The sequence below is a fragment of the Exophiala xenobiotica genome, assembly GCF_000835505.1.
Source record: "Exophiala xenobiotica strain CBS 118157 unplaced genomic scaffold supercont1.7, whole genome shotgun sequence".
NCBI classification, from domain to species: domain Eukaryota; kingdom Fungi; phylum Ascomycota; class Eurotiomycetes; order Chaetothyriales; family Herpotrichiellaceae; genus Exophiala; species Exophiala xenobiotica.
Window position 1 is genome coordinate 3,425,142 of NW_013562488.1, and position 27,686 is coordinate 3,452,827.

Consider the following 27,686-nt stretch of genomic DNA (forward strand, 5'->3'; position numbering starts at 1 on the left):
CAGCTCGACATGGGTCATGATGGGCCCAAGGCTACGCACTGCACTCACTGCTACTCGTAGGTCACATACCCATACGGATACAAACATGAAGGCTTGGTGTCTCGAGGTTCCAGATGTTCTTGGAGAAGGTGTTCGTAGCTACGAACTACGAGTAGCATTGAGCAATCCTCCTTGAGTCCTGTTCCTTCTCCCTCTGTCCACTGCTTCTCAGAGGGAATGTGTGTCCTCAAAATACTCCAGGTAGAAGTCTCAATAAGGCGGATCGCCAGCTAACGTCGCCTATCTCTTACGAGCTTGTATCCCTGCCCATGTGTCTTTGTCCAATCCCAACTGCAACTTGACCCCTCCTTTCGGTGCTTGCCAGCATCAGCAGACACCACCGCAATGGTTTTATCGCAGTTCAGCCTGTTGTCCCGAAATCCCTTCCGCCTTCTTACTTTGTGATTGTCCCTATTATGAGTGACCTTCAGCGAGCATTTGCTCGAGCTCATCTGTCTCGCTTACCACCAGAAGCTCCCCCTCACCCTCCGCCTCCCATTCTTGACGAGCGTGACGAAGACCAGGATGAAGTGTCAGGCATCCCACCAGAGTCTCCGAACGATTCATCCTCTTCAGCCTCGTCGACATCATCCACCGGCACAATAGTCCCGTCCCCAAGCCGAAAGCTATTCGAACGACCTAGAGGGTGCACACAAATATCCCTCCCTGTCTCGTACCCCCATACTGACTCCCCCAGCTCTGCCAAATCTCGCTCATCACCTCTCCCTTGGGACGACTTCTTTTCTCAATCTTCATCATTTGAGCAAAGAACCCCTTCCGAAATCATCACCCACCATGTCTACCTCACCCCTCCAACATCAACTGGTCCCCTCATCGTCACCCACCACGGCGCAGGATCATCAGGCCTATCATTCGCGGCTTTTACCATTGAACTTCTAAGACTCCTTCCCAGCGCTGGGGTGCTGTCCCTGGACGCCCGAGGCCATGGCCAAACGACCACCACCACAACGTCCGGCGGCTCTCCACCAACTCAGGACCTCAGTCTCTCCACGCTGGCCGAGGACTTGGCCTTCGTCGTCAACGCGGTCAAGACGCAGCTGAAATGGTCCGCGTTGCCTGACATCGTCCTCATCGGCCATTCCCTTGGTGGCGCCGTGGTCACCGAAGTAGCCCACGAACGACTCCTTGGCAACGCCCTTCTGGCATATGGCGTGCTCGACGTTGTTGAAGGTTCAGCCATGGACGCTCTGTCAAGCATGGACACCTATCTCTCAACTCGGCCCAGATCATTTCCTTCCCTCGCCTCGGGAATCGAATGGCACCTCAAGTCCAGAACCATAAGGAACACGACTTCCGCCCGAGTCTCGGTGCCTTCACTCCTCGTCGAATCCAAGTCTAAAGACATATGGACCTGGCGGACAGATCTAGGTGCCACGAAACCCTTCTGGGAGGGCTGGTTCGTCGGCCTGTCCAAAAAATTTCTCGAGTCTCGAGGAGGGAAGCTCCTGCTCCTTGCCGGCACGGATAGACTTGACAAGGAGTTGATGATTGGCCAGATGCAAGGTTCGTACACTCCGGATACTACTCAAGCACACTATGGTGTCTCTACACTGATACTGACTCTCGTCCTCACAGGAAAATATCAGTTACTAGTCTTTCCGGACAGTGGCCACTTCATTCAGGAAGATCAGCCTGCGAAAACCGCACATGTCGTGGCAGACTTCTACCGGCGGAACGATAGAAGTGCACTTGTGCTTCCTCCCAAAGTGGATGATCTGATCAAGCAGGGGAAACTGAAGCCTCCAGGACAGAAGTGAAAACGGATGCCGACTATTGTGTCAAGATACATTCTTGAAGGACGTCATTCTTCATTTCGAGCCTGTCGGCTTTTGCGTATGTGGAATGCCCAAGCTATCTCCTGGGCTTTCCTTTCTTGAAACTCTTCGTCTTGCTCGGCCCAGCCTTCGCATTACCATTCTTTCTCTTTCTGTCCCTCCTTTCCTTGATGGCGGCCTCCTCGCTTCCCTTCCCCTTTTTCCACATTCTCCCGTCGACCCGCTCCCTGTGCAGATCCAACCTCTTCTTATCCTTATTACTCAACCTCTTCTTTTCGCCCTTCACCTTCACCACCCCATTCGGCCCGTTCAACTCAGTCAATCCCCTAATCTTCGCCTCACGCTTCTCTTTTTCACTTTCGAACCACGTTCGTTTCGGACGTGCCATAATTTCTGCATCGTGCTTGATCCGATTCTCGCCTCTGGTAATCTCCACTTCGGTCTGCGCAAGCGATTTTTCCTCCTTCTCTTCTCGCAGAATATCCTCGATATCCTGCTCCATGCCTTCAATCTGCTCATTCATCGCATCAACCTCCTTGGTATCCATCGCCCGTGACACGACCTTCGCATCCTGCGTTCTTGCAGCTTTCACCGCAGCCTTGACGACCTTCCGATCGGGCTCCGCGGCGATAGTGCAAGCCCTACCAGATCGGCCTGCACGCGCCGTGCGCCCAACTCTGTGCAGATAGATCTCATGCGACTGTGGCGCCTCATAGTTTACGACCGTCATGACGTTCTTGATATCCAGACCTCGACTTGCCAGGTCCGTCGCCAGGAGGTGTGTTGTCTTCCCTTCTCGGAACGCATTCACCGCGCTGATTCGCTGCTCCTGCGACATGCTGCCGTGGAGTTCGCCCGCCTTTATTCCCAGCAAGCCGAAAATAATGCGGACCCGATGCGCTTCTTTCTTCTGCCGGAAGAAAACGATCGTGCGCTCCGTGAAGGCATTCTTGCACAGGAGGCATAGCGTAGCAAGGCGTAAATTCTCCCTACCGGGCCTGAGACGCACAAATTCCTGCGTCAACCCGGCTGTCGTGCTCTTCTTCGCGTCGACAGATAGGCGGACTGGCCGGTTCATGCCTACGCGTACGAGCTTGTCAACGCTGTCGGTCATGGTGGCGGAGAAAAGCATGGTCTGTCGACTCTTCGGGATGGTCTTCAGAATCTCGTTGAGTTCGTCTTCGAAACCTGTTTCCAACATGCGATCTGCTTCGTCGAGGACGAGGATTTCGACATTCTCGACCGCGAAACTCGCCGAGTTGCGCATGTGGTCGATAAATCTCCCGGGGGTAGCGATGACAACGTCGGGTCTTTTCTTGAGGATGGTCTCTTGCTCGCGCAGCGAAAATCCACCCACGACTTGGGCGAATGTGATGTCGGTGAAGCGGGCGAGTGCTGTGGCGACGTTGTAGCACTGCACGGCCAGTTCACGGGTCGGCATGAGGATAGCGACACGGGTGGTTGGGACTTTTCGTGGACGGTAGAGGAGGCGTTCCAGGATGGGGAGCAAGAATGCCGCGGTCTTGCCGGAACCCGTGACAGCGGAGCCGACGACATCCAGTCCCTGTAGTGCGACTGGAATGGCGCGGACCTGGATTGGTGTCGGTGCTGTGAAGGACAATGCGGCCAGACCTCGTAGGATGGGGCGTGATAAGGAGAATTGCTGGAATGAGGATACAGATTTGATATTCGGGCGATCAGCCTTTTCTTCAGGAGCGAAGAAGGCTGCTCGCTTCGCTTGTTCTTCGGGGTCTGCCGAAGCATCTGATTCAGCGTCCGAGTTGTCGCTGTCAGAGGCCAGGTCGTCTGGGTGGGCAACTGGTGAGGCAACAGAGTCGTTATCGGATGCTTCTTCGTCGGCTTCTTCCTCGCTGTCTGATCCTTCTTCTTCATCTTCGGATGCTGCACCTGCGCCGAAAGTGTCGTCTGCTACTAGCCCATCGTCATCAAAGTCTGGTATCTCGTCGCCATCTTCTTCGATGTCCTCCTCCTCCTCAGGGAGATCTTCTCCAGCCTCTTCGCTCTCGTCCCCGGTGACTTTCGTGCCGTTATTCTGTGGTTTGTGTTTCTTCGCCGCTCTACGAGCAATCAATTCGTCAATGTCGACACCCTTCTTCTTTGCGTTGCCGTTCGTGTTTGCCCCTTCGCCCCAGCCGTCAAACTCCTCGAGGTCTTCTATAACTGCGTTGGCGCCCATGTCAAACTCGAAATCAGAGTCTATAGCGCCATCGTTGACGCCTTGATCATCATCACTTTCAGTCTCGCTCTGTGGTGGTGAGGCAAGTGGCTGGGCCTTGCTCTTCTTGTCCTGAGTTTTCCGTCTCTTGCTTTGAGCACCATTTTTGGGCACATCCCGCTTGCGTTTGAGAGATTGTGAGTCGCCATCGGACTCAGGGTCGCTGTGAAGGGCATCGTCGTTGTCGGAGAGAGTCAGGACGAATTCGTCCTCTTCCCTGGAACGGACCATTTTGTGTTGAGAAAGTGTATGCGCTTAATGTGACAGGAAATGTCTTCGAATTGAATTGTAGGATTATTTTTTTGGGCGGACCGGATAAACTTCGGCTTTCATTTCAAGTGCCGGCGAGTCTCTCTGAGAACTGTTTCCGCCAAAAGCGGTAACGTTCTGGAACGAATTGGGCGGCCCATGACTTGCAGATCGCATACAAGTATCTCTTCTGATGTACGGAGTACTCGTTGAGCGATTCGTTCAAATGCCTCAGGTACAGTGTCTTGTCATATTGGATGTAGCTAGCTATGGCTACCCAGGTTGCAAAGACTTCCCAGAGTTGAGCCACATCTGAGACTAGAATTTCAATGCATCAAGTCTTATCCTTCATCCACGTATCCCACCAAGGCATGACAGATATCGATTTCGTGCTCAGACAACGTATCAACGGTGAGGAGGAACGAAGATGGAAGCAAATCCAGCAAGGGTGGTCAGAACTAGGTAACGAGTAGGAGAACCTGAATTCCAGCTAAGGGGTTCAGCAAATCCAGATGTGCATGATCGTGGTGGTGGTGGTGGTGGTGGACAAACGAGCAGGTTCTTTGTCAAAGAGATTAAAGATCGTAAGTTACTCGCTTGTACATCTGTGCGTTGTGACTTACTTGAAGACTCGAACAACTACTGGATTTGTCGTATGGTAAGTCTGTGCCGCGGGACGTTGCAGCGAACATGAACGGATGAGCGGGTATTATTTTCAAACAACAGGAAAAGTCTTAATGCCTGTGGAGCATGACAACAGGTCCAGTTGTTTCTATAAATCTCTTGGGACAGATTCTTGTCTAGGATGAGTTTTGGACAGTACTCCATACGAAGGTCTATGGAATGGGAACTTGTGAGATGGCCCAGGGTCAAGGATGAATGTTGTGGAAGAGGCTTGCAGTAGCTTCGTGGCAGAACCCTTGATGACAGCTGCATTGTTTGTGACCGCTACTTCCATGCAGCAAATACTTCCATCAATCACCAAACCATGTGAACGGGAAATCTTGCTTCAGTTGGGAGTTTGAACAAAACTTCGAGGCCAAGCATTGATCTTTGTGAGCCTGTGCCGATCACGAAATGATCTTCAAGATGCAGAGGCCGATCCTTTCAATCCAGAACATGTCCTCTTACGGGGATTACAGGCAGACAGCCGGCGGGTCAGGCTGGATGCGATGGACTGGATGGAGAAGGATCGTGTGGCTTGCCCTCGCTTGGCCGCGCGTAGCACAGAAAAGTGATGGCTCAGTCAAATGCAGGCATGGCGCTTTGCCAGCTCGTATCAAATTCGCCATCCTGAGGGCACCCAGAGGGCACTGCCTGCAAGTCGGCGGAGAAAAACACACGAATCCAAGACAACAAAGTGATGCTACGACAACTGCCAAACAATAATCTTGCTCACCAGCGCATGATAAGTCGACAATAATAATAATGCGGCCTTGAATGCCTCTCGTTCATATGGGACGTCCACCCTCCCCCCCACTGCGGCCCGTTTGTCAGGAGATGGAGCCACTAATCCAGGTGGCATGGTGTTGTCTCTGGTGCTCTGGTGGCCATCTGCATGCATGAGCATTGAGCAGAAGTGACAACTGTAACAACCGTCACCCACGGGTGTAGAAATGCAGCACCACATCAACCAATCCTTTGCGCTGGTGCTTTCATCAGTGGCGGCCCATGTCGCTTTATCAGAGATCCTTATCAGCCCAGGCACCGAACATCCCAGACATCCCACCTTTTGGCCCGAACCGGTTTGTCGAGTGGGAAAACAGAACCCGTCACGACATCCTATCCACGCCTATCGTAATTCTCGAAGCCTCGGATCGGGGTATCATCCTACACATGCCACGGCCACCACGGCCACCATGGCCACCTGGGTCAACTCTCTTCATCCCGTTGAGCCTGGTGCCTTGATCAGAAAGGCTGCCGAGTGGATCGCTTCTACACGCAGACCGCTGTGTCGCGGACATCCCAATCGAGGAGAGTTTCACCCTCTCCCGCAACCTTCGGCTTCAATCACGTCAGTCAAAACCTTCCAAGGTTGCTGGGAACGGACGCTGACTGCTCTTTGTAACATAACACATGCCACCATAGAAATCTGTCAAACAGCTTTTGCGTGAGCAGTGAGTGAGGTTACTGCTCGGAGACCACAGGCGACTGTGGAATAGCGCTCCCATGTCCCGAGCCTAGCGACATCCAGCTTCCCACCACGTCCTCCACTACTGTGGACGCCCTTGCATGCGCAACTGATTCGTCCTGCGCCGCTCGACTTGTGCAACGGCACTTTGTTGTCATCTTTTTTTTCTCGTCCCATATTTATCCTGCCAGCCGCCTCCTAGATCTGACTGCTTCCTCTCAGCATGACTCTTCCTGAAGAAATTGTCAACAGTCATGGCTCCGCGCGATCAGAGTCCCATGCCACCGCCACCTGTATGTTGACACTCTGCCCCAAGATATGTCGCAGCCTCACTGACCCCCGATAGCCTCCCAACTCTCCGGTCCTCAAGCGTTGCCAGAACTAAAAGCTCGCATCAAAGCTGGGTTGAGAACGTACCCAGACTTTCCCAAGGTGCATTTCAGAAAAATCCTGGCACCGATGATCACTGACAGCCTCGCTACAGAAAGGCATACTATTCGAAGACATTTTCCCACTCTTCTCCTCGCACAATCTACACCAAGATCTCATCCGAGCCTATGAACTGCAAATTGTTGAGAGCTTCGGCCACAGCAACAAGCCCGATGTGATTGTCGGCCTCGATGCACGAGGGTTCCTCTTTGGTCCAACATTGGCTTTGCGTTTCGGGGCTGGATTCGTCCCAGTCAGGAAGCAGGGCAAGCTCCCTGGAAAAATTGAGACTGCAACATTCGAAAAGGAATATGGCACCGACACGTTTGCCATGCAAGCAGACGCCATACAACCCGGTCAAAAAGTCTTGATTGTGGATGACTTGATCGCGACCGGAGGATCAGCTTCTGCCGCTGGCACTCTGGTTGAAAAATGTGGCGGGACGTTACTTGGCTACATTTTCATCATTGAGCTCACATTCTTGAAAGGTCGAAGCAAACTCAATGCTCCCGTCTATACGTTACTTGAAAGCCAGGCGTAATGATGGTTGGTCTCGCACTGAGATGCTGTGATTCCACCAACTGTACTGTGCTTTCAGCACCCGATTCACGCGACATCACCGACCCCGGTGGCGCTATTCAATCACCAGCTTCGAAGCCTCCAGGCTTCTCGCATCAGGTTTGATCCAGAGCAACCGAGCTTCTGATCAATGCAAATATATCGAACCAACACATGTCCTCTGCGAAGAAGGTGTTATGAATCCTCCGATTGTGAGGTCAAACCCCGTCTTGCAGCAAGTGAGGACTCTCCCTATCACCAGACCTGGCAAACCGATCAGCTACTTTCACCATGACTTTCAACATGGTGGATTTGGCGATGCAATGTTGGCTATTCGGCTCATCTTGTCAGTGAATTACACCTACACATCAGCGGCACACTCCAGCTTTTACGACGACCCTTGCTTGTTCTACGTAATGTCTTCAGATAGCCTCTAGGTAGGCGTTACCAACCATTTGGGTCGCGGAGTCCGGCACAAACAGATAGAGATAGAGTATCAAATCTTCAATGATACCCGAATACCAATGATGTGGGAGCAACTTGCTGAGAAACCGTGCTCCTCTTGATGATCATCTTGAACGTGTGGAAAAATTGAAAGCATGATGATAAATGCGTCCGGCCGTCTGCGCCAAAATGCATAGAAGTGGTGATGTTCAGTAACTATGCCATTGAAGAGACGACAATCTCGATCCCCACACGCGCCCCGATTGTTCCATGGCAGTTTCGCATTTCGAACTGGGCTCTATTAACCACTCATCCACAACCATTTCACCCAACTTTTGCATGTCACTCGCTTAGTCCCTGTTATTGTTTTAACACCTCCGGCTTCAGGTGCTCCGGCAGTCGCAACGAATCGCCTGTCAGGCGGATTGGTGCTTGAAACCCTGTAGAAAGACTCGATGGTCACAAAGCACTCCCAAAATGGCCGGTGTCAATCCTGAGCTGGAGGATGCTCTGCGCAAGCTCGACGAAGAACTTGAAGAGGGGGACATCACGAGGAAAGGATATGAAAAGAGACGGACCCTCATTCTTTCCCAGTACATAAGTCCTCAACCATCGCAATCCCGGGGACTTCGCGTGCATTCCCCCGACGACAGCGACCATCCTGCCTCTAATGATGCCTCCAGAGCAGCATCCCTCGCGGCGCTTACTGGGCGTTCTGTGAGCGGGCACTCGAGGAATGGGACAATGACAGAAAACTATCCCGGGACGGGTCGGCAGGCTTCCATCATCATGGATGAATATTCAGATGATCCTCGAAGGAGTTCGACACCCCAGAGCCATGTTCAGAGATTTCAAGAGCGGGAAGCAGGTCCTACATCGCGTGGATCCATATCAGGCTCGACGTACGACAATCGAAACGATACCTTCTTGACTGCGAACAACGACTTTTCCCGCACCCAGACTCTCCTGAGCCAGAATTATGCCTTCAAGCCCGAGACCCATCAGAACTATGGCGGTCCAGACACGCGCAACTCTACGATGCTGGACTCGCAGCAGGGCTACTTCTCCGACTTTGCCGGACAACAAAGGGAAGATCAACAGGAGACCTACGGAGGCAATGTGCAAAGATACTCTCAGGGCGAGGTGACCTCTCCCACAGCCCAAATGGCTCCGCCATTCTTGGGTGCTGGCGAGCTCGCCGGAGGATCAGCGATTCATCAGATGCCCTTGGAGCCCCGAGAGGTCCCTTTTGCTATTTGTGATCCGCACGATTCGCATATCGAGATGTCCATATTTGATAACATCGCAGCAGTGCTTCGGCATCGTGCAAAGACAAATTCCAAGCAGGCAGCGTATTGGGTGCTCGATCAGAAAGGCAAGGAGATCGTTTCCATCACGTGGGAGAAGCTCTGCAGTCGTGCGGAAAAGGTAGCCCAGGTCATCCGGGACAAGAGCAGTCTATACAAGGGCGATCGCGTCGCTTTGATCTACACCGAGAACGAGATCATCGAGTTTGCTGTGGCACTGCTCGGTTGCTTCATTGCAGGTGTGGTTGCGGTACCGATCAACGACTTGAAGAACTATGCTCGGTTGAATGTCGTGTTGACCTCGACGCAGGCACATCTCGCCTTGACCACCGAAGCGAACTTGAAGAACTTCCAGCGAGACATTACCGCCGCCAAGCTTAATTGGCCTCGTGGTGTTGAATGGTGGAAAACCAATGAATTCGGCAGTTTTCATCCTAAGAAAAGAGGCGAGGAGCATCCCCTGGTGGTCCCAGACCTGGCATATATTGAGTTCTCGACTGCTCCCACTGGCGACCTTCGTGGCGTTGTCATGAGTCACAAGACTATCATGCATCAGATGGCTACGCTCAGCGCAATGATCACATCAGCGACAAGCAATACCAGAGCTGACACGTTCAACCCATCTTTACGCGACAAGCAAGGCCACTTGATCACTGGTTCAAGGTATGGCGAGATTACTCTCAGTTATTTGGATCCAAGGCAGAGCATTGGAATGATCCTCGGTGTCCTTTTGAACATCTACGGCGGCCACACGGTAATCTACATCGACCAGCGAAGTATCGAGACACCAGGACTGTACGCCCATTTGATCACCAAATATAAGACAACACTTCTGGTAGCAGACTACCCTGGTCTTAAACGAGCTGTGTACAACTATCAAGCAGATCCTATGACCACGAGAAATTACAAACGTGGCTCAGAGCCTAATTTCAACAGCGTCAAGCTATGCATGATTGACACCTTGACAGTGGACGCTGAGTTCCACGAACTTCTAGCAGATCGGTGGCTGCGTCCGCTTCGCAATCCCAGAGCTCGCGAGATCGTGGCGCCCATGCTCTGTCTCCCTGAACATGGTGGCATGGTGATCAGCATGCGAGACTGGCTGGGTGGTGAGGAAAGAATGGGCTGTTCCTTGAGTCATGAGATGGACCACGACCATGAAGTCGAAGAAAAGAAGGAAGACGAAGTTTCAGCTAGTAAATCCGGCTTTGGCAGTAGCTTGATTGGCGGCGGCACAACTAAACCTGCCCAGCAACGCTCAACAGAAGACCTCGGTGAAGTCCTGCTCGACAAGGAGGCCTTGAAGACCAACGACATTCTAGTCCTCGCAATGGGCTCAGAAGCACGTGCTAAAGCGAGTTCCTTCCCCAATGCTGTCCGATGCGGAGCCTTTGGATACCCCATTCCCGATGCCACACTCGCGGTGGTTGATCCAGAGTCTGGTCTTCTGTGCACCCCGAACTCAATCGGCGAGATCTGGGTCGATTCACCATCACTCTCAGGCGGCTTCTGGGCATTGCCCAAGCATACTGAGACAATATTCCACGCTCGACCTTACTGCTTCAAGGAAGGCAATCCGACACCGACTGCTATCGATCCTGAATTCCTGCGGACCGGTCTTCTCGGCTGCGTGATCGAAGGGAAGATCTACGTACTCGGGCTGTACGAAGACCGCTTGAGGCAGAGGGTCGAGTGGGTTGAGCATGGCCTAGCGGTGCAGGAACATCGCTACTTCTTCGTTCAACACCTCATCCTCAGCATCATGAAGAATGTGCCCAAGATCCATGACTGTTCGGCGTTTGACTGTTTTGTGAACGACGAGCACCTTCCGATCATCCTGCTGGAGTCTGCGTCGGCCTCGACCGCCCCTGTATCGTCAGGTGGCCCTCCTCGGCAGCTTGATATTGCGCTTCTGGATTCCTTGGCCGAACGGACCATGGAAATTCTCTACCAGGAACATCACCTCAGAGTATACTGCGTTCTCATCACCGCGCCGGGCATCTTGCCTAGAGTGACGAAGAATGGCCGACGAGAGATTGGTAATATGCTCTGTCGCAAAGAATTCGACAATGGCTCTTTGCCTTGCGTACATGTCAAATTTGGCGTGGAGCGGGCGGTCCAAAATTTGCCGTTTGGTGAGGACATCAGCGGTGGCATATGGTCAGCCACCGCCAGTGCGGCTCGAGCTGAACTTCTCTACGAGCAAGAGACGCAATGGTCAGGAGTGGATCCTCGAGAAGTTGTCATTGACGATCGTACATCCACAGCGCTGAGCAACTTCACAAATATCTTCGATCTGATGCAATGGCGCGTAGCTCGGCAAGCAGATGAACTTGCATACTGCACCATCGACGGCAGAGGCAAAGAGGGTAAGGCCCTCACCTGGAAGAAGTTCGATCAACGAGTGGCTGCGGTGGCATTGTATTTGCGAAACAAGGTGAAGATCAAGCCGAGCGATCATGTCGTCTTGATGTACACCCATTCGGAGGACTACGTCTTCGCCGTCTATGCTTGTATGGTCATTGGGGCCATTGCCATTCCAGTTGCGCCCTTGGACGCCAACCGACTCTCTGAGGATGCGCCCGCATATCTTCACATCGTTGCAGATATGGGTGTGAAAGCTGTGCTTTGCAATACCGATGTCGATCATCTCTTCAAGCAAAAGATTGTCTCACAGCATCTCAAACAGTCTGCGCAATATCTCAAGACCAATATTCCGAGTGTATACAACACTGGGAAGCCTTCGAAGCAATCGCACGGCTGCAGGGAGCTCGGACTTACAATCAATCGGTCCTGGGTATCGCCCTCTAACCCTGTCTTGATCTGGACTTACTGGACCCCTGACCAACGACGAGTCTCTGTCCAGCTGGGGCATGACACGATCCTTGGTATGTGCAAAGTCCAAAAAGAAACCTGTCAGATGACGAGCTCGAAGCCGGTACTTGCTTGTGTCAGAAGTACGATCGGCATTGGGTTCCTCCACACCATTATGATGGGTGTCTACAATGGCAGCACCACTTATCTGATGTCGCCGCTTGACTTTGCTCAAAATCCCGGTTCACTATTCCTAGCTTTATCCAGGTACAAAGTCAAAGACACTTATGCAACCAGCCAGATGCTGGACTTCGCCATGGGGCATGTCGTCGGCAAGGGCTTTTCACTGCACGAGCTTAAGAATCTTATGATCATAGCTGAGAATCGGCCGCGCCTAGACCTTTTTTCCAAAGCGAGAGCGCATTTCGCTCAGACCGGGCTTGAAAGGACTGCCATCAACACCATCTATGCCCATGTTCTCAACCCAATGATAGCGTCTCGCAGCTATATGTCGATAGAGCCGATAGAACTTTGGCTGGACACTCGGGCCTTGCGACGGGGCCTGATCTACCCTGTCGACCCTGACACGGATCCAACTGCGCTAAGCGTCCAGGACTCCGGAATGGTGCCGGTATCAACACGCATAGCCATTGTGAACCCTGAGACATGTCAGCTTTGCCACGTTGGCGAGTTTGGCGAAATATGGGTACAATCAGAGGCTTGTGCCAAATCCTTCTACATGTCCAAGCAGCTCTTCGATGAGGAGAGGTTCAACGGTCGCATTATGGGTGGCGATCCCAATCAAACCTATGTTCGAACAGGTGATCTGGGCTTTCTTCATAATGTGACGAGGCCTATTGGTCCTGGAAACCAGCCTGTCGAGATGCAAATTCTGTTTGTGCTTGGAAGCATCGGTGAGACATTCGAAATCAATGGCCTCAATCACTTTCCTATCGACATTGAGAACAGCATCGAGAGGTGCCACAGAAACATCATCCCGGGTGGTTGTGCCGTGTTCCAAGCTGGTGGACTGGTTGTGGTTGTGGTTGAGGTCTTCCGAAAGGCCTATCTGGCCTCGATTGTCCCAGTCATTGTCAATGCCGTTCTCCACGAACATCAAATCGTGGTTGATATTGTTGCCTTTGTCGGGCAAGGAGACTTCCCACGGAGCCGGCTGTCCGAGAAGCAGAGAGGGAAAATTCTGGCTTCATGGGTGACGCGCAAGTTGCGTACTATTGCTCAATTTGGTATTCGTGATGCGGATGGACCAGATTCACAGTTCCAGATCCCGGGGGAACGCAAGTCGGTGAGCATCATGACCAAAACTCCCAGTCAAGCTGGTCAAGCCAGAGCATCAGTTGCTTCTGAGTCGCAGAGCAGTATCCAGCCTGATGCACCTGTCAACACCGTCAACCGCTCGAGTGGCGTTCCAGAGTTGGCATTTTCTCTGCCACCCAACCATTATCAAATTGATCCGACAGGACTTTACGACGATGCGACACCTACCGAGAAGAATGCTGGAGTATCTCTCACCGACAGACCTTACACCCTCCCAGAAGGAGTGGTTGAAATGCCAACGTCGAATTTTGATGAAGACGACAGAAATAATCCTTACATGACCGATGAAAAGTTCTTCGACCCCAACGCCGATGCTGAGGACCTGCACAAGCAGTTTGGAAGCTATTCACACGCGAGTTCGCAATCCGACCTGGCTCCAGGAGGTCCGCCGAAATTGTCGCTCATGAATCCGGATGAATATTCGTCGAATAATGATAGCACCGATAATACTCCTACGAGTTACACGGCAACCCCGACACCGACCTCGGCAAGACCTCTGTCTTCGAATGCGCTGCGTGACGATGAAAGTCCATATGGAGACCAAGGAAATCCGTTCAGGAACTCGATTCCTGCTTCGGTCCCGAGCTTCGATTTTGTCGCATCGCCGGGGCCCCGAAACCCTGCTAGGGAGCAAATGGCCACGGCTTCTGCAGCTTACGATCAAGTCCGGGCAGCGGCGTCAGGGCGGGCCCTGTTACCGAGTCAACAGGCGCGATACCCTCAGCCCGATCCAGTGCGAGCACCACGACAAGCCCCATATGAGAGGCAAGATCTGCCGAAAGAAGCGCTGACCTACTCTTCTACATACGACCGGAAGCCGTCGGGGAACTCTCTACGACCGGATGAGAGACAAAGTGTGGATTTGAGTAGCATAGCTGGCAGTATAAGGAGACGATATGATGGAAGTGCATATGATGATTACGACTATTGAAACGACTCGATTGAGTCGAGGTCGGGGAATGATCCCATTGAGGGAAAATGGCCCAGGGATGTTACCCACGTGCCCACGCAAGGATAAAATGTGCAAATAGGAAATGAAAAGATCATGATATACGACGTCTTACTTCTACTTCATTTCCGACTGTACCGTGTGAAGCGCCTTGGTACGCCCTTCTCCCCGCCATCGGCCTTTGATCGTATCTAAGGTAGGTACAGTACTCAAGAGAAAGAAGACGAGCCCGCGAGGCTGAAAGGCTGAACGGAATCCCCGCATGTTTCGGCTTCGGCTTTTTCTGCAACGAACGAGCGGGGTGATACGAAGGTCATGGCGGTTCACAGACGATCGCCATGTACAAAAAGCTCCCGTGAACCCAGCCGAAAGAAAAGAACAGTCTCCAACGTCTCGTTTCGTGTTGTGGGTGTGATCGCTTTGATTGAATCTGTAGACATTCGCAACTCATAACAGCCCTTTGAGTCAACCACTGAAGTCAAGCCTATCTCCGTCTATCTCTATTCACTTGTAGCCCTGCAAGCAAGCAAGGAAAGTATCGGCTACGACTACGACTACGACTACGACTACGACTGCCACCATGCCTCCAGCTACCATGCGCGCTGTCGTGCTCAAGGGCGACTACGAGGTCCGTATACATGATCTATGCAGTATTCGATTTTTTCAGCCATGCCCCGACGACCAACGATCTCTTCGAGCAGCTTACAAAATGCTAACCTCGTGCGCCGCGAAACTTTAGGTCGCCGTCGAGGACCGCCCGTACCCCAAGCTCCAGAAACCAACCGACGTCGTGCTCAAAGTCACATCGACCGCTCTTTGTGTAAGTTCTGTTGCCCTCTCCATGCCCTTTTTTGGTCCATTCCAGTGCACAGTGCCAAATGCTCGGGGTTCTGACCGTGTCTAACCTAGGGCTCCGATCTGCACTACTACCGCGGCCATCTCAAGTGTCCACCGGGCTTCATCTGTGGGCATGAGTTCGTGGGGACGATCGTCGAAAAGGGCGATCAAGTGTCAAACTTCTCCGTTGGGGACCAGGTCGTCGTGCCCTTCTACACGGCGTGTCAGGAGTGTTACTACTGCGTCAGGGGCCAGGCCAGTCGCTGCTCCAAGGGCGAGTTGTTCGGCAACAGTGTCCCCGCGAACTCGGTCGACGGCGGGCAGGCCGAGTATGTGCGCGTGCCGTTGGCGAACAGCACGCTTGTGAAGACCCCAAAGGGTACGTATCCACTTGTTGTTACCAGGAGATGAGCACTCAACGGGCTTTCTGGGCTGCTTGGGCATCTTGGAGCTAATTGAACGTTGAACGGCAGGCATCCCCGAAGAAATGCTCGTCCTCATGGCCGATATCTTCCCAACAGGCTACTTCGCGGCGTCGCGGTTTTTGAAGAATCTGCCCCAACGCGACCGGGACGAATTTACTACGGTGGTCATCGGATGCGGACCTGTCGGCATCTGCGCCATCACCTGTGCACTCACCATGGTCAAGACCGTCTATGCGATCGATTCTGTGCCGGAGCGTCTCGAGGAAGCCAAGAAAATCGGCGCCATCCCGATCAATTTGAACGACAACCCCGTCGAGAAGATCAAAGCGGCCAGCGGCGGGCGTGGCGCAGACGTCGTTCTCGAAGTCGTCGGGCACTCTGACGCATTTATGCTGGCTTTCGACCTGATCCGTCCGTGGGGCCAGATCAGTTCCGTCGGCGTACACACCGAGATGCTGCCCTTGAATGGGCTGCTTTGTTATGGGAAGAACGTGACCATGGCGTTTGGCCGGTGTCCTGTGCGGAGTATCTTCGAGGACGCGCTGGAGGTGTTGGTCAAGGAGCAGAAGAAGGTCGCGTTCTTGTGTGGGAAGACCATGTCGCTCGAGGATGCGCCACAGGCGTACAAGGACTTTGAGCAGAGGAAGGTGCACAAGATCGTGTTCAAGATGTCAGGAGACGCGGCCGGACAGAATGTAGCCGACAAAGTGTAGGCAAGGCAGGATATCGTGCAGAGAATGAGAAACGCTACAAAAGATTGATCTGATGTGGAATGTTATTCATACCAGGGGGAAGACCTGGTTCGAATTACAAGCGTACCTGAAGAAAGCGAGTCACTACTGAGGCTCGGGCTGATAATCGCTATCCACCACCTTAACGCCCTGCTAACATCATAAGTCATCATATCGCCATCAAGCAGTCTCAAGCTGTCAGACCATCGTAAAGATCTTTCCCACATATATCATAAAGTCATCGCTCGTTTCGGGCTTCCCGGGAGTGGCACAGTCGTCTCAGAATTGGGCTCAATATAGCCTGGGCTATGGCTGAAGGTCGACGCTCTCTGTATGGCGTCGCCCCCACCTTGTGTCTTGGTTTGCTGTTCCAGCCGTGTCAACATGCCGCGCCAGAGTATTTCGTCTACTTCATCATGCATGGCGCTGGCCATGCTCACTTGCCGCTGGCAAATCTCGATGAGCACGGCGTCCGACAACTGTGGGTCATTGCGGACGTATTTGAATGCAGTGTTGTAACTGCGACGGGCATCTCCATATTGCCCTTTGATGAACTGCTGTCGGCCAAGTCGACGGTAGCCTAGCCCCACGCGCCAGGAGTCGATGTTGCCGTGGGCTTCCTTCAGCTCTCTCAATCGTTTCTCCACTTGCTGACAGATGTCGTCGACGTCGGATTGAGAGCCATGGGCTACCAGCCGGTAAGCTTCGAGCAGGAGGAAATAGACGGAATAATAGTTGTTGGGACCGCAAGCCTGGTCGACCTCGCCAATCTGGGGAAGCCACTCGGACAGGTCGGTGTCGGCGTCGTACCATAACATGTCCAGGGCTCTGTTGAGGCGCACTTCGTAAAGCAAGTGATTGTGCTTGTCCACCCGAGACTCGAGGCCCTTGAACATGCACTTGGCTGCGCGGTCATACAGATCCCGCAGCTGACCGACCTCGAGTTCTCCAAAGGTGGCAAAGAGTGCGCGGCGACAGTCGCTTTCATCGAGAAACGTGAGTGCCCAGTTCCTGATGCTCTTAAGTAGGATCGCTGCAAGGTTTTGATGTCCGCTGTGGGCCACGCGTCCCACTTCGAAGAGTAGGCGCATGGGGATATCGTGATACCACGACTTGAAGAGGTTGGGGCTTTGGAAGCCGGAAAAAGCACGATCCCAGTGACCAAAGGCGAGGTGCCGCTTGCCATTTTCGAACAGGGTGATGCCCGAGGTGAGATAGGAGGAGAGTAATCGTGATGCTCGGCGTCCGCTCTGATGTTGTGCAGATAGTTGCACGTCCCACACACCACGGGAGCATGCTTCGTGCGTCCAAGCGCGGAGGTTGAATAGGAATTGTTCTGTGGTGCCGGTGGATAGGCGAATGCTTTCGATGGTAATGGGCGATGACAGTACACTTGCCGCAGAAGGGCTCCAGAGAGTCATGCTGTCGCTTATTTCGACCGGTGAGGAAATCAAAAGTGGTGGACTCGAAGGCTCGGACGCCTCGGTTGAAGTCTGATGTGCTTCTCGACTTCGTCGGCGAGCTCTTCGTCGCTTGAGAGAGCGTGCGGCCCGTTTCAGAGCCTGCTCAGGGTCGCCAGCGGTGCGGATCGCTCGAGTGGTAGATATCTCGCCGTTGACAATCTGTTGGGCTTCATCTTCCTTGAGGTACTTGCGCAAGCCCCATTCCTTGATTTTGTTTTTATATCTCTTCAAGCTAGAGATCGTCAGTGCTGAGGTTTGGGGTGGTGGGTGTTGAGAAGAAGAAACGGCACTATCTGACGGAAGCATCCCAGTTACACTTTAGAGCCGCGAACAATGCTCGATTACGACCGGTATATGCCTCCGGAAGATAGTGTCACCTTCACTGCGATAGCCTTACCTTGCACAAACTTTGTAGTCGTTTTCCATAATCTTCATGACCTCTGGCAAAGTATGGTCTTGATCGATGTACAGGTGTGTAAAGACTGGACGCCATCTCTCCCAATCCTCTTTGATTGTAAGCTTTGAGACTTTTTGTTCCATGGTGAAGTGCCCTGTGGAGCGCAAAATGGTAGGATTCCAAGCTTGCAGGGCGGGCGGAGCCGTATATTAAAACAAAATATGCGGTCGCTCGAAGCTCTGAAGTCTTCTACCCCAGAATCTCATCGATGATCGATCATAAGATATGTGAGTGATGATGAACCAAAAGTCCCAGAGACCGGGGAATCATCACCAGCAGCGTCATTTCACAAGCAGCAATAAGATGACTGCTTAGAAACCGGGCTGAGATGAGGGACGGATCCAGAATATAACCAAAGTTCCCTCCAAAGAGGATGGAGTTGCATGGGCCTTGTGGTGGCTGTGAAGTTGGGGTGACTGGGTGATTGTGTGACTGGTGGTGACCTGGAACGTGTTGCATTAGCGGACGGATGACAGAGGCCACTGGAGGCTCACTGGGCGTCATGAATGCATGGGGGGGGGGGGGCTTGAGGAGGGATCACAGGGGTTCATCATAGGCGTGCATGGGTCTACTGTAAGTTAGTGAGTCTCTTCCTTCAGTCATCGAATCACCTCGCTGACATCCCACCACCCCGGCCACCTGCATCAAGCATTCCTGCGCTAGCGATGAGGCAGTGAACAAAGGGTCAACCGTTTGACCAAAGTTCCTCAGAAAGATCCTCCCACAAACATCTTTCTAACAGTCATCGAGAAAGGCACCACAGAAACCCACAGTCTCCTTCAAAATGTGATTGGCACCGCATCCGCGTTGGATTGGCAGCTTGGGTGTCACTGGGTGACTCGGTTGTGAAGCCGAATGCGTTCCAGAAAGACCTCACATTCGCCCCAGTCGCTCATTTGACGGCACTGAAAGTGGCCAGAGATCGTCGTCGCCTTTTCGATAAAGATATCAAAAGATCTTTCCCAGCTGTCGTCGCCAGACTGGACTACTTCGGGCCGCGACAACGATGCATGATCCTGCCGATGAGGATGCCCTGTGCTGCAATCTTGCAGCCCGCTTCGAACGCCAGCTCGACGATGTACAGCAAGCCTACACCGCTGCATCTCGCAATGTCTGTACGGTCTTACGACGACAATATATCAACACTGTCCACCCAACATCAGAGCGGCCGCTGTGCAAGCTGCTTTCCGAAGAAGCACTGGTGAAAACTCTAGGCTTGTTGCCCTTGGAAGTCGGCTTTCTGACCCTCGCCCGCGTCTACGACGAGTGTCATGTGGCTCTGTGCAAGACTCTTGCAGCGGCTCGAAGAGGACGACCTCACCACGAATGTTTCAGACACAACCCCTGCGTAGATCTCCGACCTCTAACGGATCGCCTCGACCAGCAACGGAATGCTATCAACGACCAAGTCATACTCGAGCCCACCTTAAATGAGGACATCCCCATGAGAGCCGTGTGGAGGCCCGTCCTGCTCATGTCTTTCAGTCAATTACCTAGAGTTCGGTCACTTTCCAGTTTGCTACCAGGAGAGAAGTCCTCTAGTCACGAGTACGCTGGAGTTGGAGGTGGGGGAGGATCTGATATCATTAGCGCCAGCCTGCTCGGCCATCTACTACGACGGCATAACAAGCAGATGGAGCTTCTGGTATCGACTCGTACTTGGGCGACTGGATCACAGGGCAAGAAAGGTTCCAAGCTAGGAATCAAGCGCGAAGTGTATCAACATGATGGCCCGGCACTCGGAGCAGATGGACGAGCTGTTCCTGGGACTTTTCGAGTCAAGACTGACACATATGCAGAGGGACGAGACCTCGAAACCATTCCGCTTCAGTACCACGGGAAGACTTTTATAGTACTTGACCAAGGCGAGTCAACCTCTGATATTCCCGCAGGTGACAAGGCAGAGCTCAAGGATCAGTTCCAAGCCGTGCTCGCTCAAGCGGCGCACCCTATAAACACTGTACTCATTGTGGATACGGGTGGTGATGTCTTTGGCGCCGACAAAGCCGGCGGAACCACACCAGATCAAGACTTTCGCGTACAGAAGGCAATGGCGTCGCTGTTCCCCAAGTACAATCTCGTCACTGCTGTAGTGGCTCCGGGAGTCGATGCACCGGAAGACGCTCCTCTCAAAGCATCGAAAGCTGGTGGCATGGTCTACAAGCCAACGCCAGACGAACAGACGATGCTCCTCGACCTCTTGATCAACAAGTACAAGATGGACGGATCCGATCCGAGCCGATTTGGCAAGACGATATTGGCATTGCAGGCACGACTCAAGGGGATTATTGGTTGGACGTCTCTGGATCTTCCTGCGTACGTGGTTGACACCTGGGACAATCCTTGGAATAGCTTCGTGTACATTCGAGAGTGCATGAGCGATATCATCCTGATGCCAACCATCGAGTTGCTCCCGTTGATTGAACCGAAGAAACAGGAGCCAGCTTTGTGAGACCACGAACCCTACGATCTGTGCTAACCGCCAGCACCTAGCAATGGGAGCTGGCAAACATTTCGGCGACTCAAAGGGGCAAATAAAAAGCCTTTGAACGCATCGAACGGCGTAGATAGCCAGATGGACTTGTCTCTCCAGATCTGCGTGGTGAGAGTCTGAGAGTCTGAGTCTTAGCTAAAATAATTTACCGCCGTCAACGACCATAATGCAGCCGACCTCACGCTTGGCAACAAGTCTGGTGGTTCCATTGAGTGCATTGCGAAGAAATTCCAGATACCCACAACGCACGCCCTGGAACATCACATAAGTGACGGACTTCTTTCTTCTTTCCCGAATGTCAATATCCTTTCGGAATACTCTGCTTCGTCGTCCTCTACTCCCACGATATATCAAGCCTATCTCCGTTGTCCTTCAACAAACCCCTCGTTTATTTCACACCTACCCCGCCAGAATGGACTCTCAGTTGACTCCTGTCTTCACCAAAGACGCCTGTCCTCGTAAGCATGTGTAATCTGGCATGAGAGCTTCTGAGCTGACTGTCCCGTCTGAACAGCTGCTGGACCTTACAGCCAGGCCATCAAAGCCGCCGGTCAAGTCTTTTGCGCTGGACAAATCCCTGCCGATAGCACCGGCAAGCTGGTGGAAGGTTCCATCGCAGAGAAGACCGAGCAGTGCATCAAGAACCTCAAAGCTATTCTAACGGAAGCTGGAAGCGGCATTCCTAAAGTCGTCAAAGTCGGAGTAAGTCTTATATCATCTGGCTGGATGTATCCATGCACTGAATACTCACGATTTCCGACAGGTCTTTTTGTCGGACATGAAGCACTTTTCAGAGATGAACGGCGAGTACGAGAAGTGGTTCACCCACAAGCCTGCCAGAACTTGTGTCGCTGTGCGAGAGCTTCCCAAGGGCGTTGATGTTGAGATTGAAGCCATTGCTGTCCAGTAAACACCTGCCCAACAGACAAAAAGTATCAATGCAGTTTTATGGAGTCTACGAAGGAGGGAGCCTTTTACCCAGAGATAGAAAACTTCGATCCCACGGCAACGATCTTTTGCAGTTATACGCGATCATCGAGCTTCACAGCTTACTCTTTCCTTCTTCGCCTTCATGCTCTCCGAGTTCAACGACTACCTTGCCCCAAGTGTCGCGTGCACCAAGCGCGATCAATGCTTGAGGAACGCTTTCCAGGCCCTTGTAGTGCTTGTCTGTATATGTGATACCCTTCAGCTTACCAGCCTTGATCATGTCGAAGATGCCTTGCCACACTGTGTGCATGGTCTCCGGTTCCTTCGTGCTATACATGCCCCAATGCAGACCGACAATGCTGATATTCTTTAGTAGAACTCGGTTGAGGGCGACTTTCTCAATGTTGCCGCCGGCAAAGCCAATGACGAGTAGCCGCCCATTCCACGCTATACACTTCATCGACGGGTCAATCATGCCTAGCAAGAAATCAGTCTCGGCTAAAACCGGCATCAGTTCATGTCAACTCACCAACTGGATCATACACCACGTCCACACCGGCCTTGCCGTTGCCTGTTCGATGTTTTGCACAAAGCTCAATTACCTTTTGTGGCCAGGCCTTATCACGATAGTCGACCACATAGTCCGCACCAAAATCCAGACAAACCTGCCTCTTTCGGTCTGTGCTTGCCGTCGCGATAACCGTAGCTCCCAGTGCTTTTGCGATCTGAACGGCAGACAGACCAACACCACCAGCCCCGGCATGTACGAGAACCCACTCGCCTGGTTGTGTCTTTGCTCTTGTTACCAATGCACCATATGCGGTCGGAGTGGTCACGTAGATGCCGGACGCATCTGCAAAACTCCAACCTTCAGGTATAGGAAACAGGTTTGATTCAGGCACTGAAATATGTGTTGCATATGCTCCATGGAATCCGCCAAACACTCTGTCACCGACCTTGAACAAGTGGTCTCTCCTTGTGTTCACGGTCCCGTCTAGGCTGCTCGCAACAGCGCCCGAAGTCCCCTGGGTCGATGTGGGCGTGGCAATGACGACACCGGCAAATTCCATACCCGAGATCCATGGCAAGGGCGGCTGATGTTGATATTTGCCCTGGATCTGGAGGAGGTCAAAGAAATTCGTCCCGCAGGCATGGATCTTGATCAGGTATTTCGTTGGATCGGGAGTTGGGGTAGGTAACGTGGTCACAGACAGCTCTTGAGGTCCGGACACATATTTAGTGACTTGTATGGCTTTCATGTTGGGCGAAGGTGCAGGAGGATATCAGGACGGGGTTCGAGGAGAAAGCGCAATCATTGCAGGAATCTATCTTCACTCATACCATAATATCACAATGCTTGCCGTGGAGTTGACCAGTCCATTGGCGGGACAATAAGCGGACGGAGAAGATGCCTCGGTTAACCTGGAGAGGTCGGCCTGGATCTCTGAACGGCTTAGTCAGTCACGTGGTTTTGGAAGCTGTGAGAGCGTCGAGCGATCGGAAAAGATTCCATTTAGCTTCCGATCGTCGGCACAACTGCGCCTCATTAAGGTGGCCGTGGGTGGCCTGCGACTTTCATTCTTGGCCGTGGGTGGCCTCTGCCATTTTCCATCCGCGCTTCTTTGCCTGCTGCCTTATCTTGAGCAAGTCTTACCCACGCGGTACTCAAGCCCTCTTAATTCCAATGGTCGCGTCCCCTGACTCTGAAGACCGGCTGCCGCATCTTGTCGAGTCTCTGATCTCCGGGTTTGAAGAACTTCGGTCGATTGTGCGCATCCAATTCGACAGTGAGAAGGCCTTGAGGGAGAAAATCGAATTCGCCGCAAATGAGGTGAGTGATGAGAGTTGTTCTGCCCACACATATCGGTTTATATTATGATGAGACCTTTTCAAATTAGCTCTAGATCCAGAGCTGCTTCATGTAGCGATGAGCGACTTTTGCATGTATTACCTGAATCACATTCTTTACACAACCTCTTCTCCTCTCAAATGGTGAGGGTTTGGACTGACAATTTCTCACAGTATGAGCACCTTCTAGCTGCTGGCAGCAGTTCTTCTGCAGCTTCTGTTTCTCCAAGCCGGATCGTGAAACAGATTCGTCCGCCTCTTACCATTACCCGCCATCCCGAGACATCCTCGCAAATCCTCAAGGCTCAGCGAGCGATACAGTCCTACAGAGCGTTGAGCATGGAAATGGCGAAGACCAATGGGGCGAAATGCCCAGTCGCACACCACACTGGCGAACCAGAGAACCTGGAACGAGATTTTACAACTCCAGGCGTACAAGGCACCCTAGGATGTCCGTTCGCCAAGATGTCGAACGGGCTCACACAGGGCCTGGACGTCGAGGAAGATCCCATCGCAGCAGAATTTCACCAGGATAAGATCTCCGTCAGGTCACCTAATGATCAAAGACCAGGTCATTGTCCCATTCGCTTTCTGGATCAGCATTCTCCGGAAGAAGTTGCAAAGTATTTCGAAAATCACAAACATGAAATTCCGCGCAGCCACGAAATCTGTGTCAGGAGATACCAGCAGAATGATGCCAGTGCTCGCCAACTCGACGCGAAGTACGGCAGTCTCGTAAATATGATACAAGGGCTTGGAGTCAAGCACAAGGCCTATCTACCGGAAAGAGATCGAATCGAAGAGCGAGACAAAAGTGCGATTCACGGTGTTGAGAAGTGGGCAGAAAACGTGAGCAGCGAAGCAGCACCCGCTGTCCAGGATATCCCGACTTCTGACGAACAGCCTCGTGTTTCACGTTTCGAACGGCCTCTCCGAGAAGTCCGAGTAGGAGAATCTCCTAGTCGCCCTTGGGGGATTTCCGTTCCAGCTGACAAGGAGGTTCCCCCAAGCGCTTTGCAATCGGAGGATGGTGTCGGTCACTTGCAGATCAAATCGGAAAATTCTCGAGCGTCGCCAGACACAAAACCTGCCCGATGTCCAGTGGACCATGGTCAGGCAAGTCGACCTCGACTTCAGAAGACACCCATACACGACGAGCCTGTTTCCCCGAACAGTACGGAGTCACGAACGCAGATAATATTTAACGGACCTGTGTTCTTTGGGTATTCAGCTGATCAGGTCGCCGACCTACTGCAGAAGACCAATCTTGGTGCAACCATGACAGGAGCGAGTCCAGCTCGCTAGAGGATTGTTCATGTACTTCTTTTTTGTATCTATAGTGTTCAGAGCGAGATGATGATGTTTACGACGATACGATGATCTGGGACCAATACCAATATATACTGGCACTTCGAACGCCAGACTGTACCATCACTGTTTATTCACTGTTCATTCTCAAGAGCCGGTTTTCAGTAGTTATACAATGTTCGTAAAATGTTGGCACGCTAGGAGTCAACCTGTCCACAATGGCTTTGGGCCAGGATCGAGGATGAACTATGAAGGTCCGTGATTGTTCTTGCAACGAGTGTGAAAAAGCCACCAGCTCTAGCCTACAAACTCGCATGACGCGAGTGTTGTAAGCCGTGACTTCGATCGAAATCGAAGAGCTTGTGGGAAGAGTCAAGCAGCCGGAAAGTGAAAGTTGCGTTTCATCCGAAAATCGCCCAGCAGTAGGACGACAGGGTTATATATACATTTGAAGAGTAGTCAGGGAGTGCATGTCAAGATCTGCAAGATCTCTGTTGTTATCGAACGATGTGGACAATACTTGGGAATGTGAAGGGAAGTCAAGAGTTTCAAAAAATTCAATATATTTTCTTTTTGACGTCGCTGCATCCAACCCTTGACCGTAGCGATCTCCTTCGGCGAAGCAGTGAGACAACATGATTTCGATGGCCTGATCATTGACTTCTTTCGCAGTCGACCCAGACCCGCATAGACGATACTAACTTCCACAAGTTGTCCAACTCACCAGCTCATGGAAGGGCTTTTCACCTGTCTGAGATGTGCGAGGGCACTGTCAGGCGTGGGACGATGTCGTCCGAACGCCAATATTGCACGACAGATATCCGGCCGCCGCAACTTTGCCTCGAGCTCCGCATTCTACAACCCTCCTCCTAAAGCTAGCCTTACCACGAATGCACTTCAATCACGGAACTCTCGACAATCGATTCGGGCGGCATCTTCAGCTGTAGCACCTGCTCAAGAGGAGGATAACTTTGAACGTCACAACATCCCACCGACCGACTATGGCGAATGGCGCGCCCACGGGCGAGTTTTGCTCCAGCCAGACCAGCTATTTCATCCATTCACTCAGTCGCCTATTCCTGAGATCCGACAGAGAGCTCGGTTCATGAAGCAACACGCTCTATGCCCTCATCCGGCGCACCAGCAAACCCGAGTACCCATCTCTCCGCACGATCCAGAAGCTAGAAAAGTGAAAGGAGTCAGTTTACAACCACCAGCTCATGTCGAGTACGAGTGTCCGGACTGTGGCATACCTGTCTACTGCTGCGAAGAGCATTGGGCAGATGATTTTGAAGCCCATCTCGAAATCTGCGATACTCTCAGGCAAATCAATGAAGATGACCATGATCTGCGGTCTGGTCGGTGGTTTCCAGAGTTCGAATACCCGGGGCCTCAGATTGATGAGATCTTGGTCAACATGACGAATTGGGACACGTATCTCTATACACGACAACATGAGGCCATCAACGAAGACAGGAGTATGCGGCAGGCCACCAGACTACTGACATATCCACTGTCACTTGCGAGTGTGCTTCACGAACTGAGCCCATACAGCATCCGAGCTGGAGGTAGACTCACAACGGAGGGATTAAAGAGTTTAACTGGTAAGTTCAGCACTTGTTATGCAGGATCCGTTACTTACTCTAGTAGCTCTACGTTACACACTTCATCCGCCGAAAACTGGTGCAGGTCTAGGTATCAAGGGCTTAAGATTGTCCAGTCCTCCCGTCCGGCTATTTATCCTTGGTGCTCGAGCTGAGTCTTCGCTACCGCGCGAAATCTGGACCCAGCTCTCATACCTATTTCCTCAAGCGCTCATCCACCTCATTTTCATCGGACCAGAGTCGATGGCCAACCGAGACGCCGAGTTTCCACTTCCAGAAAGAACGCCGACAAACCCATTCGGTGCAATTGTCGAAGATCGAATTTCGCCCAAGATGAAGATCTCTACATATGTGGAATATTTCGACACACTCCACGAAGCTAATCTTTTCTACCCGTACGACCCATACTTTGACTGCTTTATGCTGTACCATCCCGGACTTGGGCATCCAGCATCTGCCCACGAATGGGAAAAGACCTTGCCCCAGTTACTGGAGACGAAATGTCCGATCATCTGCACCGGCTACACGGAGTGGGACATGAACCGAGACTGGCAATGGGTTATGGAAAAGTGTGCTGGCGAGGTAGACTTGCTTATGGAGCCTGGGGAGAATCACTTCCGGTCATTGAGATGGGACCTGAACGACCTTGATCCGCAGGATATCAGCTGCGGCAACTGGGGCATCTGGGCATTCCGAGGAAAGAGGTATGTGCTTGATGTTGAGGTGATCCGCCTGGCTGGATCGTGATTGCTAACAAAATATTACAGGTATGAAGCCACGACGCGAGGATCCATTGAATAGAGTGCGGAACATATCTACCAGTGCTTCGTACTCGTAAAATTTACAAACAATGCCAAACCTTGCAGGGGTGGTAGGCTGTGGTTGTGGCTGTGCTAGAGGCACCACGCCTTGTTTGTGTATAAGCTCTGTATAGTCCATTGGCTCCGTCTGGGCATGCGTAGAAAATGTCAGCATTGCTGCAGGGGGCGTATCCGTACGAGTACTGCGTATGGCGAAACATGGATATTCGGCATCAGTCATGATCATTACTGTGGTAGACCATTGGATTTGCCTTGGCTGATTCGATCATTGTGTGGTCGGCACCCAGTTGGTGATGTCAATCACTGCGCAGTAAAGCGGTTTTTTCCAATGACGTCTATATTCCGAAGGCTGAGTCTTTGTTGGACTCTCACATTCCATCCCCCGTTTGTTGATTAGCGCATGGCAAGGCATTCGAGTTTGTTTGAGCATTCGTCGTTTCAGGTTCGGTCTCGGGATGAATAACCACTGACCAGTCAT

General features: G+C 52.2%; 12 protein-coding genes across 13 annotated transcripts; 9 read left to right on the top strand and 3 right to left on the bottom strand.

The window, feature by feature from the left end:
• Nucleotides 1–330: 330 nt before the first annotated feature.
• On the top strand, nucleotides 331–2,010 carry PV05_11980. 2 transcript variants are annotated; one of them, XM_013455519.1, is made up of 3 exons: nucleotides 331–685; nucleotides 737–1,563; nucleotides 1,636–2,010. In XM_013455519.1, the coding sequence occupies exons 1-3, from the start codon at nucleotides 456–458 to the stop codon at nucleotides 1,815–1,817; spliced, it is 1,239 nt and encodes a 412-aa protein (XP_013310973.1). In that variant the 5' UTR covers nucleotides 331–455; the 3' UTR covers nucleotides 1,818–2,010. The 2 variants fall into 2 exon arrangements, with proteins under 2 accessions (XP_013310973.1, XP_013310974.1); XM_013455520.1 differs by having other exon boundaries at nucleotides 331–1,563.
• On the bottom strand, nucleotides 1,789–4,387 carry PV05_11981 (uncharacterized protein). Its single transcript, XM_013455521.1, has one exon. The coding sequence runs from the start codon at nucleotides 4,300–4,302 to the stop codon at nucleotides 1,912–1,914; it is 2,391 nt and encodes a 796-aa protein (XP_013310975.1). The 5' UTR covers nucleotides 4,303–4,387; the 3' UTR covers nucleotides 1,789–1,911.
• A 1,549-nt stretch (nucleotides 4,388–5,936) lies between these two features.
• On the top strand, nucleotides 5,937–6,434 carry PV05_11982 (uncharacterized protein; the record flags this gene model as incomplete). Its single annotated transcript, XM_013455522.1, has 1 exon — nucleotides 5,937–6,434. The coding sequence occupies one exon, from the start codon at nucleotides 5,937–5,939 to the stop codon at nucleotides 6,432–6,434; it is 498 nt and encodes a 165-aa protein (XP_013310976.1).
• Nucleotides 6,435–6,674: 240 nt separating this feature from the next.
• Nucleotides 6,675–7,421, top strand: PV05_11983 (adenine phosphoribosyltransferase; the record flags this gene model as incomplete). Its single annotated transcript, XM_013455523.1, has 3 exons — nucleotides 6,675–6,744; nucleotides 6,798–6,883; nucleotides 6,936–7,421. The coding sequence occupies 3 exons, from the start codon at nucleotides 6,675–6,677 to the stop codon at nucleotides 7,419–7,421; spliced, it is 642 nt and encodes a 213-aa protein (XP_013310977.1).
• A 773-nt stretch (nucleotides 7,422–8,194) lies between these two features.
• Nucleotides 8,195–14,399, top strand: PV05_11984 (uncharacterized protein). The gene has a single exon (XM_013455524.1). It carries the CDS (start codon nucleotides 8,360–8,362, stop codon nucleotides 14,270–14,272), a length of 5,913 nt encoding a protein of 1,970 aa, XP_013310978.1. The 5' UTR covers nucleotides 8,195–8,359; the 3' UTR covers nucleotides 14,273–14,399.
• Nucleotides 14,400–14,840: 441 nt separating this feature from the next.
• PV05_11985 (uncharacterized protein) lies at nucleotides 14,841–16,301 on the top strand. The gene is made up of 4 exons (XM_013455525.1): nucleotides 14,841–14,918; nucleotides 15,030–15,110; nucleotides 15,200–15,506; nucleotides 15,601–16,301. Exons 1-4 carry the CDS (start codon nucleotides 14,871–14,873, stop codon nucleotides 16,263–16,265), a joined length of 1,101 nt encoding a protein of 366 aa, XP_013310979.1. The 5' UTR covers nucleotides 14,841–14,870; the 3' UTR covers nucleotides 16,266–16,301.
• A 16-nt stretch (nucleotides 16,302–16,317) lies between these two features.
• PV05_11986 (uncharacterized protein) lies at nucleotides 16,318–18,516 on the bottom strand. The gene is made up of 2 exons (XM_013455526.1): nucleotides 18,144–18,516; nucleotides 16,318–17,978 (listed from the first exon to the last, which is right to left on the bottom strand). The coding sequence occupies exons 1-2, from the start codon at nucleotides 18,284–18,286 to the stop codon at nucleotides 16,514–16,516; spliced, it is 1,608 nt and encodes a 535-aa protein (XP_013310980.1). The 5' UTR covers nucleotides 18,287–18,516; the 3' UTR covers nucleotides 16,318–16,513.
• A 693-nt stretch (nucleotides 18,517–19,209) lies between these two features.
• PV05_11987 (uncharacterized protein) lies at nucleotides 19,210–20,655 on the top strand (the record flags this gene model as incomplete). The annotated part of the gene is made up of 1 exon (XM_013455527.1): nucleotides 19,210–20,655. One exon carries the CDS (start codon nucleotides 19,210–19,212, stop codon nucleotides 20,653–20,655), a length of 1,446 nt encoding a protein of 481 aa, XP_013310981.1.
• A 454-nt stretch (nucleotides 20,656–21,109) lies between these two features.
• On the top strand, nucleotides 21,110–21,607 carry PV05_11988 (uncharacterized protein; the record flags this gene model as incomplete). The annotated part of the gene is made up of 3 exons (XM_013455528.1): nucleotides 21,110–21,155; nucleotides 21,212–21,399; nucleotides 21,461–21,607. 3 exons carry the CDS (start codon nucleotides 21,110–21,112, stop codon nucleotides 21,605–21,607), a joined length of 381 nt encoding a protein of 126 aa, XP_013310982.1.
• PV05_11989 (uncharacterized protein) lies at nucleotides 21,559–23,015 on the bottom strand. The gene is made up of 2 exons (XM_013455529.1): nucleotides 22,157–23,015; nucleotides 21,559–22,104 (listed from the first exon to the last, which is right to left on the bottom strand). Exons 1-2 carry the CDS (start codon nucleotides 22,884–22,886, stop codon nucleotides 21,740–21,742), a joined length of 1,095 nt encoding a protein of 364 aa, XP_013310983.1. The 5' UTR covers nucleotides 22,887–23,015; the 3' UTR covers nucleotides 21,559–21,739.
• A 203-nt stretch (nucleotides 23,016–23,218) lies between these two features.
• PV05_11990 (uncharacterized protein) lies at nucleotides 23,219–24,958 on the top strand. The gene is made up of 2 exons (XM_013455530.1): nucleotides 23,219–23,458; nucleotides 23,650–24,958. Exons 1-2 carry the CDS (start codon nucleotides 23,312–23,314, stop codon nucleotides 24,778–24,780), a joined length of 1,278 nt encoding a protein of 425 aa, XP_013310984.1. The 5' UTR covers nucleotides 23,219–23,311; the 3' UTR covers nucleotides 24,781–24,958.
• Nucleotides 24,959–25,460: 502 nt separating this feature from the next.
• PV05_11991 (uncharacterized protein) lies at nucleotides 25,461–27,450 on the top strand. The gene is made up of 3 exons (XM_013455531.1): nucleotides 25,461–26,387; nucleotides 26,434–27,091; nucleotides 27,155–27,450. The coding sequence occupies exons 1-3, from the start codon at nucleotides 25,514–25,516 to the stop codon at nucleotides 27,186–27,188; spliced, it is 1,566 nt and encodes a 521-aa protein (XP_013310985.1). The 5' UTR covers nucleotides 25,461–25,513; the 3' UTR covers nucleotides 27,189–27,450.
• Nucleotides 27,451–27,686: the final 236 nt, after the last annotated feature.